The 12667-nt window shown below is 58.2% G+C and overlaps 1 protein-coding gene and 1 non-coding gene across 12 annotated transcripts in view; both read left to right on the top strand.

Annotated features, from left to right (window-relative positions):
* SPECC1L (sperm antigen with calponin homology and coiled-coil domains 1 like) overlaps positions 1-12667 on the top strand; it is an 86286-nt gene that overhangs the window by 42977 nt on the left and 30642 nt on the right. For all 11 annotated transcript variants that reach the window (XR_009490950.1, XM_005218228.5, XM_005218226.5 and 8 more), the window contains 5 exons: positions 1260-1333; positions 2513-2688; positions 5278-5441; positions 6649-6740; positions 8185-8275. Coding sequence is in view for 10 of the 11 variants with exons in the window: in XM_005218228.5 (XP_005218285.1) it covers positions 1260-1333; positions 2513-2688; positions 5278-5441; positions 6649-6740; positions 8185-8275 (597 nt within the window). In the remaining variant the exon portion in view is untranslated. The remainder of the gene's footprint in view (positions 1-1259; positions 1334-2512; positions 2689-5277; positions 5442-6648; positions 6741-8184; positions 8276-12667) is intronic.
* MIR2323 (microRNA mir-2323) lies at positions 2194-2269 on the top strand. The gene has a single exon (NR_031390.1). It is a non-coding gene; the product is annotated as a microRNA mir-2323 (primary transcript).

Below are 12667 nucleotides of genomic sequence, written 5' to 3'. Positions count from 1 at the left end.
ATTAACTTTTTATTTTATAAAAAGCTGACTTTTTGGAATAGTAGACAATGATGTCCCTGTGCCTGCCTGGCCCTGGGCCTTGGCGTGCCTGCGTGCTCCTCTGCAGCCCTGCTCTGTCCTCTCTGGGCCGTGGCGTGCCTGCATGCTCCTCTGCAGCCCTGCTCTGTCCCGCGTGGCCCTGGGCCGTGGCATGCCTGCGTGCTCCTCTGTAGCCCTGCTCTGTCCCGCGTGGCCCTGGGCCGTGGCGTGCCTGTGCGCTCCTCTGCAGCCCTGCTCTGTCCTGCCTGGCCCTGGGCCTTGGCGTGCCTGCGTGCTCCTCTGCAGCCCTGCTCTGTCCTCTCTGGGCCGTGGCGTGCCTGCATGCTCCTCTGCGGCCCTGCTCTGTCCTCTCTGGGCCTTGGCGTGCCTGCGCGCTCCTCTGCGGCCCTGCTCTGTCCCACGTGGCCCTGGGCCGTGGCGTGCCTGCGTGCTCCTCTGCGGCCCTGCTCTGTCCTCTCTGGGCCTTGGCGTGCCTGCGCGCTCCTCTGCGGCCCTGCTCTGTCCCACGTGGCCCTGGGCTGTGGCGTGCCTGCGTGCTCCTCTGCGGCCCTGCTCTGTCCCGCCTGGCCCTGGGCCGTGGTGCGCCTGCGCGCTCTTCTGCTCTGTCCAGAGCGGCCTTTGCACGTTCGCGGCGCTCGTCAGGTGCTCACGGTGCAGGACGCTGTTTGAGGGAAATTCACGTTATGCAGGAAATAATTTGAGGAGTATTGGTTTACTTAATCCTTTGTGAAAAGACTTTTCTATAGAATTAAATAGCAGGTCCCCAAGTTATTAAATAATTAGGTTTGTAAAAACTTTAGTAAAGTCATGACTTTTCTGGAATTTGTTCCAGTGTGCAGTTAGGTTACAGTTGTGAAAACGGGTTAATAACCCTTTTGATTACAGCCCCCGTTTTAATTGCAGTCAGCGTTGTTTTGATTGGTTCTGAGCCAACAGCGTGTGCGTTTCCAACAATTGATTTAACTTAGCTTTTTGTTTCAGAATTAAGACGCTGCGGAAGGAAGTCATCCAGAAGTCGCAGTTTAAATTTGATTTTTTCCTTACAGAGTCATGCTGGTTTATACTTGGATTGGAATTCCTTTTCAAGTTTTGTACTAAAAATAGAATGTCTTTGGGTAGGATGACTTTTTGAATAGCATATTTAAGTACCCCGTCCCTTTCTATTTTTCCTTTTAAACGTGGTTTAAGAATAAAGAGTTAAACTTTTGTGGTCTTTTCAGATACGGTTAAAAAACTCCAGGACCAAAAACATGACATGGAAAGAGAAATCAAGACCCTGCACAGGCGACTGCGGGTAGGAACGCGCGCACGCCGTCCCGTCGGGAAGCGCGGCGCCCCAAAAGCTGCGCCCGCCGCCTGCGCGCAGCCACGGAGGGGCCGTGACCCAGAGCCGCCGGGCTGCGGGCAGGGCGGGGCGCCCCTCAGAGAGGGGCTGGCGCCGGGTTTGACGAGCGGCGCTTGGGGAGCAGGGGTTATATCCCGGGAAGAAACGTCATGAGCCCTTGATGAGGAAGGGTCCCAAGCTAAGCTGCCTTCTGTGGGCTTTCTGTCTTCTGTGGATGTGATCTGTCTGCGGCGGCAGTGACGCTCTGACGCAGAGGGCGGGGGAAGCTGGTCTCGAGGTTTGGGTTGACCCTGCGGTGCGGAAGACCTGGGTTCAATTCCTGGGTCGGGAAGTTCCCCTGGAGAAGGGAATGGCAACCCACTCCAGTGCTCTTGCCTGGAGAAGCCCACGGACAGAGGAGCCTGGCGGGCCACACGAGTCCGACGTGACTTGGTGCCTTCTTTCTTTCTTTCTCTCCGTTGCTCGGGCTGTGAGGGGTGCTGGGCGCTGCCCCTGGGGTTGGCGGCTGTGGCTCCGGGGGCGCCTGCGTCCTCCCCGCCGTGGGAGGCCACCCAGCGGACAGTCCTGAGCTCCTCCTCCTGTGTGTTTTGTCTGCTGAGATTAAATTTAGTGTTTTCCTTCTGCTTCCTCTTCCTTCTGATTTTTTTTTTCCTGTTGGTTTTTGATGTCAGGATGTATATAGATTTTCACTGTAAGATCTTCCAGTGTAGTTTACAGACCATGTATCTACCTGCTTGAGCTCTTCACAGGCATATTTTGGATGATATGTTTATTTTCACAAGACTAACTTTGAAGCTTGCCACAGGGAAGGGCGGCCTGACCTGATCATGCTTACTGAGCAGTCCATGTGCTTGCTCCCTCAGGAAGCAGGTCAGCTGGCCGCTTTTACTCACCAGGAACACCGCTCACTAAAAGTAGTTATGTAACCTGTTAGAAATAGGTAACAGCAGTTCTCTGGGATTTAAAACCTGTTAGAAATAGGTAACAGCAGTTCTCTGGGATTTAAAGGAAATCAGTCATCACTTGAGACGGTGCATTACAGCAGTCTAATCATAAGCACATTTTATTGTTTTAAAGTACGTCTTCATTGCTCTCTTTTGGAAATAAAAACGTAGTTTTTTAACGCAGGAGGAATCAGCAGAATGGCGGCAGTTCCAGGCTGATCTGCAGACCGCGGTGGTCATCGCTAATGACATCAAGTCTGAAGCCCAAGAGGAGATTGGTGACCTGAAGCGCCGCTTACATGAAGCTCAAGAGAAAAACGAGAAGCTCACGAAAGAATTGGAGGAAATAAAGTCACGCAAGTAAGAGTCGGGAAGCCAGCTGTGCCCCTCAGTTTCCACAGGGAGCTCATGAGTCCTGGTTCTGTGATGCGGCTTTTCGGGGAGACTGTGTCCTGAAGCTGCTGTGACTGAGTGTGGCTCCAGTGGCCGTGACCCAAGTCCGGGCTTGTTCCCGGGCTCCCAGGAGCCCGTCAGTCTTTGAGTATCCACGTGAGGTAGCACGGGGTCCATGGCCTTCCCGAGCTGTCGTCAGCGTCCACGGTCCCCGACTCTGGAGGGGCTGGAGTGGCCACCGCACCTGGTCCATTGCGGTTCCCGCCTGTCCTCTGCCCCCGTCCCAGCCCCTCGCTCTTCCCTGGGCTGTCGTCGTCACGGAGGGTGCAGACCCTGGAGACAGACAGACTCGGCCCCGTGCAGCTCTGCTGCTGCTGGTCTTGGGGGTCTCGGTCAGACCTCAGTTTGCCCGTCTCTGCAGTGGACACAGTGCTGCTTCCGTCACAGAGTCGTGGGGCTGAAATGAGATGCCCGGATGCCGCTCACGGCCATGACCGGTGTCCGTCAGCGGGTGTCTCAGAGACTCGAGTGAAGAACACAGGCCGATTTCTCTCTGCTGCTCACTTGAAGAGTGTCTTGTGCTCATAACCCTGGAGTTTCTCCCATTTAACATAGACATCTTTGGAATCCTGTGAAAAGTCTTAGATGATGCACCCCAAGTTCCTAGGGAGACTGTCTGTGAGGGGAGAGACTGGTTTTTGAGGGTTTTTTTTTTAATTAAGTATAAGTGAAGTGAAGTGAAAGTTGCTGAGTCATTTCCGACTCTTTGCGACCCCATGAACTATACAGTCCTTGGAATTCCCCAAGCCAGAATATTGGAGTGGGTAACCTTTCCCTTTTCCAGGGGGTCTTCCCAACCCAGGAATCCAACTGAGGTCTCCTGCATTGCAGGAGGATTCTTTATCAGCTGATTCACCAGGGAATCCCCAAGTATCTCTCTCTAAGTATCAGAGTTGGAGGTTATTATTAATAATGTGATTGTTCATTACGTTGAACAATTCTTAAATAGCCGTAGGGAAAAAATTTAGATATTTAACAGGCCAACTTGAAAAAGCTGTGGACTTTCATCGTTGCCCAGGTCCAGCGGATGGCCTGGTGGAAAGTCACGGTGAACTGTCTTTCTTTGGCGTCTTTGTTAAGCAGAACATGCAGTGAGTGGGGCGGTCCCTGCTGCTTCACTCGTACACACCCTTCCTCCTCGAGGCTCGGGCTTTGTATAGGAGCGCGGACGCGCGGCGTGCCCCCCGCACTGTGCTGCCTCTTGCCGTCGAGGAGGAGACGGGCGTGAGTGCTGCGGGACCCGGGCCGTGGCTCCCGGCTGTGCTGCGTCCCAGCCACTCGCATCTGCACAGTGCGGTTTCCCTTCCAGTCCTTGGTGCGACAGCGAGTTACCCCATCGCGCGTCTCCGTCCTTGAGGTCCAGGTGCGAGCCGTGTTGCCACGCACCGGTGTTGGGGGGGCTGGCGGAGAGCCCCGCGTGTCTTCATGGCGGGAAAATGCTTACTTGAGAATGACTGACTCGAGCGGTTGGTATTCAGACTCTGGTGCTTGGTGGGTATTTCTTGAAAATGATTAAAGGAGCCGGTCACTTCAAGGAAACAGCTGACAGTGTGTGGCACCAGTGATGAGACGTGGGCTTCTAAGTAAATGTGAGGATTTTGGGAAACTCGTATCTGCCACTGCAAGCTCAGCAGCTCCCCATAACGGGTTTCCCCATGAGATCACTAGTGATACTAACAAGAGACTTTAAAGATAAATCGTTTACTGACAGGCATCAGCGTTTGGGGAATACGTGTAACTCTGTGAGCTGTTATTTCTGTATGACCAGTGCAGTATCACTAAAATACTTTTCCCTTTTCCAACTACGTACCCACGAGGCTGCTTTTTTTTTCTCATATCGCAGTAGACTGAATACAGGAAGAATGAGAGTCCGGCCGTCGTCTCAGCCGAGGCCTTGAGGAGGTGCAGGAATGTGGGGACCCTGCTCTTCTTCTGTTTGTGCTGTTAAGTGATAAGCTGTGTCGGTCTTTGTGACCCGTGGACTGTAGCCCCCAGGCTCCTCAAGTACTGGAATGGTTGCTGTTTCCTCCTCCAAAGGATCTTTCGGACCCGGGGTCTCTTGCATCTCCTGCATTGCATGCAGATTCTTACTCCTGAGCCACCGGGGAAGCCTGAACGGCACATTGGATAGAGCCAGACTTGCCCTCCTGGGGCAGGACAGGCCTTCCCAGCAGCCCAGACGCCGGCCCCCCTGTTCTGAGTGAGGGTCTTCAGCCAGGCCACCTCCCCTCTCACTGCTGATTGATTACCAGCATCCTCACCTACACTTAACACAGATGGGAATGGAAACCGATGGTTACTTAATCTAGTTAGAATAAGCTGATGTAAAAATTTTAATATCAAATCTAATAAGATTATCAGACCAGGTGATTTACTCAGCTCAAGTGATACGATTGTTTTTTAGCTTATACTTTCTAATGCTTCTCAGCTGGGAAAGGGAAATGTGTGTTTTCCAGAGCATGTTCAGAAATGCCCTGACTCGGATGTTGTTTTCAGGCAGGAGGAGGAGCGTGGCCGGGTGTATAACTACATGAATGCTGTGGAGAGAGACCTGGCGGCCCTGAGGCAGGGCATGGGGCTGAGCAGAAGGTCCTCCACGTCCTCGGAGCCGACGCCCACCGTGAAGACCCTCATCAAGTCCTTCGACAGCGCATCTCAAGGTAGCTAACGTGCCGTGCCGGCGATGGCGCACTCACGCACAGGTGCTCTCTGGGCTGGCTGGCGTGCCGCACCGTCCTGCTCTGAGTCTCATCGCACTCCAGGCAATGTCAGGGCGTCAGCCTTCCTGCAAGGAGAGTTTTAACAGGAGGTTTGGGGTCTGTTCGGCCACAGAGATCTCAGAGTTAGGCTCGGGCTGACCCCACGTGGGGGTCAGCTGTCTCCTCTGAGCCGGGTAGCCTCCAGGTGTGGACTTGGGGCCTGCTCGTCCTCCGAGCCCCTCGGGCGCGTGTGCTCAGGTGCTGCCTGACCCCGACACCCGGCATCTCCAGATGTCGTCTCTCGTCCAGAAGCAGACCTGGCCCCTCAGCTGCCGTCTCTCCCTGTGAAGGCAGCGCCATGCCGCCCAGTTACCAGGCCAGGAGTTTTGGAGCCTCCCCCCTGCTCACCCGGCGTCAGTCCGTCATCAAGCCCTCTTACCCAGCCCCTCGCACACACCTGCTCTGCCCTCTCGTCTCTGGGAGCGCAGTTGGCGGCTAGCTCAGGCCACCATCCACTGCCGTTCGGTGGCCCCTTTTTTTTTGTAATACAGATTTTTTCCTGTTTTTGGCCACACGGCACACAGGATCTTAGTTCCCCAACTAGACACTGAACCTGGGTTCCGGCAGTGGAAGCACAGAGCCCTAGCCGCCGGCCCCAGGGGCTTCCGGAAGCCTCCTTCTGAGCAGTTCATTCCAGAGAGGGAGGTTGACATGCGAGCGGCTATTATACACTGTGCGTCAAATGCACCGCCTGTGGAAATCCACGTGAGGGGACGTGCTGAGCCCCACAGGGGCGGGGAGGAAAGCTGCTTTGAGCCCAGCTCCCCTTCATGTAACATGCCCGGAACGTCCACCACATGCCCCCTCTCACCTGATGCAGCCACAGAGGCTCTGCTGAGGTTTTTCATGTGGAGTCCTCGGTTTGTGGAGTACTCAACCATGTAATTAAACAGCAAGAGTGATGTGACCGGCACAGCCGGACCTGGAAGTCAGCACCGCTTGTCTAGGGAGCAGACTGTCCCCCTGGCGGCAGGGCTGCTGGGGCTGAGGCGGTGGGGCGGCAGCTGTTCCCGGGGAGCCCTCGTGCTGGCTGGGCGGCGCTCCTGGGGGGTGTTTGAAGCTTCCGCCCCGTCATGGCCTCGCTCACCGTGCGTTTGCTGTCTTCCAGTGCCCAGCCCTGCCGCGGCAGCGATGCCCCGGACGCCTCTGAGCCCAAGCCCTATGAAGACGCCCCCTGCGGCCGCCGTCTCCCCCATGCAGGTGCGTGCCTGTGGCTTTGTGTTTGCGCCTGCGTAGGAAGTGCCACACTCTCCGTTTGGAAGGAGGGCAGCAGAAGCGCCGTGTTCTATCTGTAGGGAGCTTTTTCTTGCCCTCTATTCATCAGGTTTTTTAAAGGCGTGAAGGTATAAACGAAAGCAAGTAAAGGCACTGAGACGTGATAGGCGTCAAATCCGGTGGGCTTGCTCTAAGTGGCTGTCGGCTGAGGCCTAACGCTCATGATGTCAGCTTGTAAACTTCTGTGAAGATAAGTTAAAAAATCTCATCTCCCCACCTTGGAAAACAAACCAGTAATTATTAATTGAAGCCCCAATCAGTAGCATTTCAGCACTTGTATAATGTCCCAGCACACGCTCCTCAAGCCTGATTGTGCACGAAGGTCGTGTGGAGTTTTACACACGTAGACCCCAGGCCTCCTCCCACTGAACAGGCGTCCGGGAATGGGGCCCGAGATGAGCAGTGGTGGTTCTTCAGGCCTCGCTGAGGCCGTGAGGGGTCCAGGCTGGGTGGCCCTGCGCCGCAGGCAGCTGGGAGGCCGGACCAGGGGTTGGAGGCCGTTCTGTTCTCCAGACGTCGTTGGACAGGTGGCGTGGGGCTGAGATCTGTGGTTGGGACACGGGCTGAGCCCTGCTGCGGGCCAGGCTGCTCTCCGTGGCGACCAGGGAGGAGGCACCCACACGGAGCAGGGAGGCTGCCTCTGGGGAGGCCAGGAGGGAGCACGAGGGCTGGGGTGGGGTCGCCCAGGGCCGAGAGCCGCGTGGACAGGCCGCAGCCCGCAGGGCTCCCCCAGGCCCCGGCCGAGGGCGTCCACACGCGCGGCACAGGGTGGGCCCAGCCGGCCGGGTTGGGGCCGCTCTGCAGGGAAGAGCAGCTCCCGGGGCTCCTCAGGGTTTGCGCGGGGCAGGGTTTGTCTGCCTCTGCTCCTCTGCCCACTGTGGGAAGTCCTCTCTGAATCCTTGGAGTGTTCATTAGGGCCCTCAAGGGCCGCACCATGAAGTGGAGCTAAACAGCCCTGCCCTAAACGACCTTAGAAGCAAAGGGCCAAGGAGATCCCTCAGTCACGGGGCAGCGGGCTCTGAGCTGCCCCGCAATCCTGGCCGCCTCTGCCCCGCTCGCGTGTCGTCTGCCCCTCCCGGGGGGGCTGGGCTCAGTGACTCGCTTCTGATGAGCAGAGTGAGGCAGGGTGATAAGCAGGGAGAGGACCCGGTCCTGTCTGGGGGACTCCTCTCTCTGTCTTCTCCGTGGTCCTGTGGAAATGGATGGTTTCATGCGGTTTGTGTGGAAACTTGAAAGACTTTGAATATCCCAGGCCTCTGGGAGGGGGCTGGTGGGGGAGGAAGCAAGTTTGGGGGGCGTCCCCTCCATGATGCCAGCACTTGAGTGACCACGACAGGGCCGTCTGACACCCTTTGTCCTGTGGTTTCAGAGACATTCCATCAGTGGACCCATCTCCACGTCCAAACCCCTGACAGCCCTCTCAGATAAGAGACCAAACTACGGGGAGATCCCTGTGCAAGGTACGGCTCGCGCACTGCGCTTCACTTCTGTTGTTGACTTTCATCTGACTCTCTTCATTTGCTCTTGGCGCTGTTTCTGCCACCCTGTTATACGTCTGTGTCACGGGTTTACTAAGAACGTGCCCTGGTTACAGACCGGGGAGTAGTTACTAGCGGACGTTGGAATGCGACGCTCCTGGTGTCACCGTGGGCAGCAGCAGTCCGCTCACTGCCAGGCCCTGTTCTCAGCGCTCCGTGGGGCGTGTGCCGTTAGCCCCTCTCTATAAGTACGGACAATGAGGCTTCAAGCAGCTGAATGTCTCAGGAACACAGGTTCACGTAGCCACTGAGCGGTGGAGCCGGGCAGCCTGGCTCCAGAGCCCGCTCCCCTGGCCCCTATGCTCCAGGGCACTTGTGAGAGAGGGGACTGAGAGCCGGGCCCTGGGCAGTGCCGTCAGCACGGGCTCTTCGTGGCGCCCGCGTCGGGGGTCGGGTCCCTCTCCTCCCCGCTGCCTCCGTCGGGTGGGGCTAAAGTGCTGTGGGGGCGTGCGGGGCGGGGCAGCCGTGGAGACACTTGGCAGGCCCCGCCGGCCCCCGACCTCCTGGGCCCGCACAGCTGTGGGGCGGGGGCAGTGGGGCCCAGGGCAGGCTGCTGCCGCCTCCACTTCACCCACCGGGGGGACCCGGGGTCTCCCCTCCACCTGGAAGGGCCTCCTGCCCAGGGAAGGCACATGGCGGTTTAAAGGGCCCCCTCCTGGCCCCGCGGGGGGGTCCGGGATCGTGCGTGTGCTCACAGGTCCCGGGCTGACTCTTGATGCTGCTTCCTGGTGAGAGTCGGGGTCACGGGCACACCTCACTCAGGGCCTCCTCTTCCCCCAGGCTCACGGACCTGCGGTCAGCCTCGCCCCTCCCCGTCCCTGAGCAGCCGTGCTCCACGTGGCGGTGGCTGCGGGCGCACCCGGTCGTGCTGAGCGCCGCCCCGGACACTGCCTGGTTCCTTCACGCTGATTCCGTGTGTGCCCGGCTCCCCGCTCGGCCCTTCTCCGGGGCCCGTGCGGGGTGCTTAGGGCCCCGCTCCTGTGTGTGGTCACTGTGTAACTGCGTCCTAGGGGCCTTCTCCGGGGCCCGTGCAGGGTGCTTAGGGCCCCTCTCCTGTGTGTGGTCGCTCTGTAACTGCGTCCGAGGGGCCTTCTCCAGGGCCTGTGAGGGGTGCTTAGGGCCCCTCTCCTGTGTGTGGTCACTCTGTAACTGCGTCCGAGGGCCCTTCTCCAGGGCCCGTGCGGGGTGCTTAGGGCCCCTCTCCTGTGTGTGGTCACTCTGTAACTGCGTCCGAGGGGCCTTCTCCAGGGCCTGTGAGGGGTGCTTAGGGCCCCTCTCCTGTGTGTGGTCACTCTGTAACTGCGTCCGAGGGCCCTTCTCCGGGGCCCGTGCGGGGTGCTTAGGGCCCCTCTCCTGTGTGTGGTCACTCTGTAACTGCGTCCGAGGGGCCTTCTCCAGGGCCTGTGAGGGGTGCTTAGGGCCCCGCTCCTGTGTGTGGTCGTTCTGTAAGTGCGTCCGAGGGGCCTGTCCCCTTCAAGGCTGCTATACCGACTCACCTTGATCGGCTCACAGCAGCACGAGGTTTCTGGGGAAGCCGTGCTGGCACCAGCAGTGTTTATCAAACCTACCTGTTGATGCACTTTACCCGAATCCCTCGATAGAATGTGGACCCCTGGGCCTCACGTCAGGTGTGTGGCGTGGAAAGGGAAGGGGCATGGACACTCTTCACGAGCACCGCCAGTGGCTCTTAGGAACGGACCAGCTCGGGGAACTGGGCAGAGATTGCCGTTGAGTGTCCCTGTGACCCTGGTTCTGTTGGTGGAAAATGGGAGTATCAGGTCTGTGGGCTATTGAGACACAGACTAGTGTGGTGAGTGTCTCGGGGCTTTTTCTGGCCGCCTCTGTTTGTCTCCTGGTAACGGTCGGGTGATGATGCCACCGCGCACGGGGGTCTGCGGTCCCGCTGCGAGAGCCGCCTCACCCTCCACGTCTGCCTGCTCTGACGCCTTTACTGGGCTTGCTTGAAACTGCAAATACAGAGAGCAGGAAACGCCTCTGGGTGACTTCTTACCGGAGAATTTGTTGATAGTGTAGCCTTTTATCTTAAACACTCGGTAGGGAATGCAACCACTTACAAAACCAAGAGCCAGCAGCTGAGTCTCGGTCCTCAGAAACCATCGTGGCCCTCCAGGCCGCCTGAGCGGGAGGCCCGAGCGCCGCTGCGCCGCGTCCCCTGTCCCGGCGTGGCCCAGGCGGCACAGTCTGCACTTACAGGGTGAAGAGCCCAGAAACTCGGAGGCGCTGCCTCCGTCTCCTGCGCGATAGTGGGTAGTTTGCTGGTTTCTCCAGTGAGTGTGTTATAAAAGATGTAGCTTTTTTGGTCTTTTCTTCGTCATGCTTGTATGTCAGACACAGGAAGGTGTTTCAGACCAGAGACCTTGGTGTAAGTAGACTTCTGTTGGTACGGTTGGCAGTTGAATTCGGTGGTCTGGGTCGTAACAGCTGGGCCTTCGTAGACCGCGTGTGAGCTCGTGTTTGTAGCCTGAGCAGGCACGTGGGTCCAGGTAATTGGGAGGGTCTTTACTGCCCCCTCGCACAGTGATCTTTAAGGCCCATGGTCAGGCGGAGACCTTGGTTGGTCCTGCAGATGGTGGGGGAGCTGGGGTTGCCCAGGGTCAGCGTGGCCTGAGGGTCGTGTTGGTGTCATCAGATCAGACGTCCAAGAAAGCGGACCGGTCCACAGATAGTCACCTTCTGCAAGGAGACGTGCTGTGATCGTCCCACTGAGTTGTGTTATTTGTGGACAGAGATGTAAACCTTTTAAAAAATTCAGTATTTTGGAAAAACTGATTTATGATAAAGGGTACGTGTGACAAGTGTCATATGAAGTTCAGAGGTTTCTCTAGAAAGAAAGCCAAGTCTCTTAAGTCAGAAGGAAGAGAACCTTTTATTGAAAAGTTTCCCAGCAGTTTGCCTTCTTCAGAGGGTGGACCCAAGCCCGATTCTGGGGCGAGCGGGGAGCTTCCCAGGAGAGGCTGAGAGAGAAACCGTGCCCTGCTGTGTTTGCAGCCTAGCGTGCGTCCGTTCACTTCTGAAGGTGCTTCTTGCTGTCCGTCTTGATAAACCAGGCTGTCCAGGTGCTCATGTTTTCTCCAGCGTATTGTCAGAAAAGTGGAAAGAAGTCACGTATTTCTGTTTTGTCACGGGTGTTTCTTTTCTTTCGGCCCTGCCCTGCGGCATGCAGGATCTTAGTTCCTGGGTCAGGAATCTAATGGGTGTTCTTGGGGGAAGCACAGAGTCCTGCCCTTGGACCTCCAGGGAAGCCCTCGGCTCCCTGCTGCCTGTAAGTTTGATGAGGGAAGCAGGGACAGCTGCCAGTCTCAGGCGGGAGGACTGAGGAGGGGGCCCGTGTGCCTGTGCGTCGAGGGTGGGCGGGGGTCTCTGTGCGGCTTTCTCCCTCCGCCTGGGCCCCAGCTCACCCCTCGGGCGTCACTAGAGCGCTCCTGCGGCTGCTGCGTGGCCGGCCCCACGGTTCCTGCCGCCTCTTCACCTCGCACATGCACCGCTTCCCGGCTCCACCCTCCTCAGCACGCTTGCACCTCTCCCTGTCCCCAGCGTCTGCAGTGGCTCCGACCCCGGCCACCGTGGCCTCCTGCCACCAGGTCGTCCCCCTCTCGTCCGCTGGGTGCTGACAGAGCTGGGTGTGTTCACCGCTGTCCCCAGAACGCGCTGACTGCCGGCTCCGGCGGCCTTGGGCATCTCCCCAGCTTTCAGTGCGGCGTGTGCCCCTCGCTTCCCTCCCACAGCCCTCTTCCTCGCGCATCTGCGCACGGGGACCCTCCTTTCTCTCACCTGCTTGTCCACGTGGTCAGCAGTGTGCGAGTCTGCTCCTGAGGAGCCTTGAGCCCGTTTATGTCTCCCCTGACACGGCCCGCGTCCAGGCAGCCTGCTGTCTGCCCTATAGTCCGCTCACACCCGCCCCCCACACCCCACCCTCCGGGACGGAAGGGTGTCCGCCTGGGACAGTCCCCGGCGCCCCGCCCCAGGGGTGGGGCTGCGCTCCTCAGCCCTGCCCTCCCAGCACTGCCGGTCCTGGCATTTCCTGGGCATTTCCTGGCGTCTGCTGAGCACTGAGGAAGCCCCTCTCCTTTGCCTGCGTAAAGGCTGTCAGTCACTCTCGTGCTCGCTGCAGCGTCTCTCCCCGGGGAGGCCTCTCCAGACCCTTCGGGCAGCTCTCGGCCCGGGGCTGCTGCTTCCCTGTGTCCCTCACGTGGGTTAAAGACGAGAGGGTTTCTGAGAACAGACCTGGTCACCGCAGTGTCTGCTGTCTCCTGCCTGCCGCCTCTGCCGTGACGTGCTGGCTTGCCTTTCAAA

The sequence above is a fragment of the Bos taurus genome, chromosome 17, assembly GCF_002263795.3.
Source record: "Bos taurus isolate L1 Dominette 01449 registration number 42190680 breed Hereford chromosome 17, ARS-UCD2.0, whole genome shotgun sequence".
NCBI lineage: Eukaryota > Metazoa > Chordata > Mammalia > Artiodactyla > Bovidae > Bos > Bos taurus.
The sequence above is the reverse complement of the archived record's forward strand: the minus strand, read 5'-3'. Positions and strand labels throughout refer to the sequence as shown.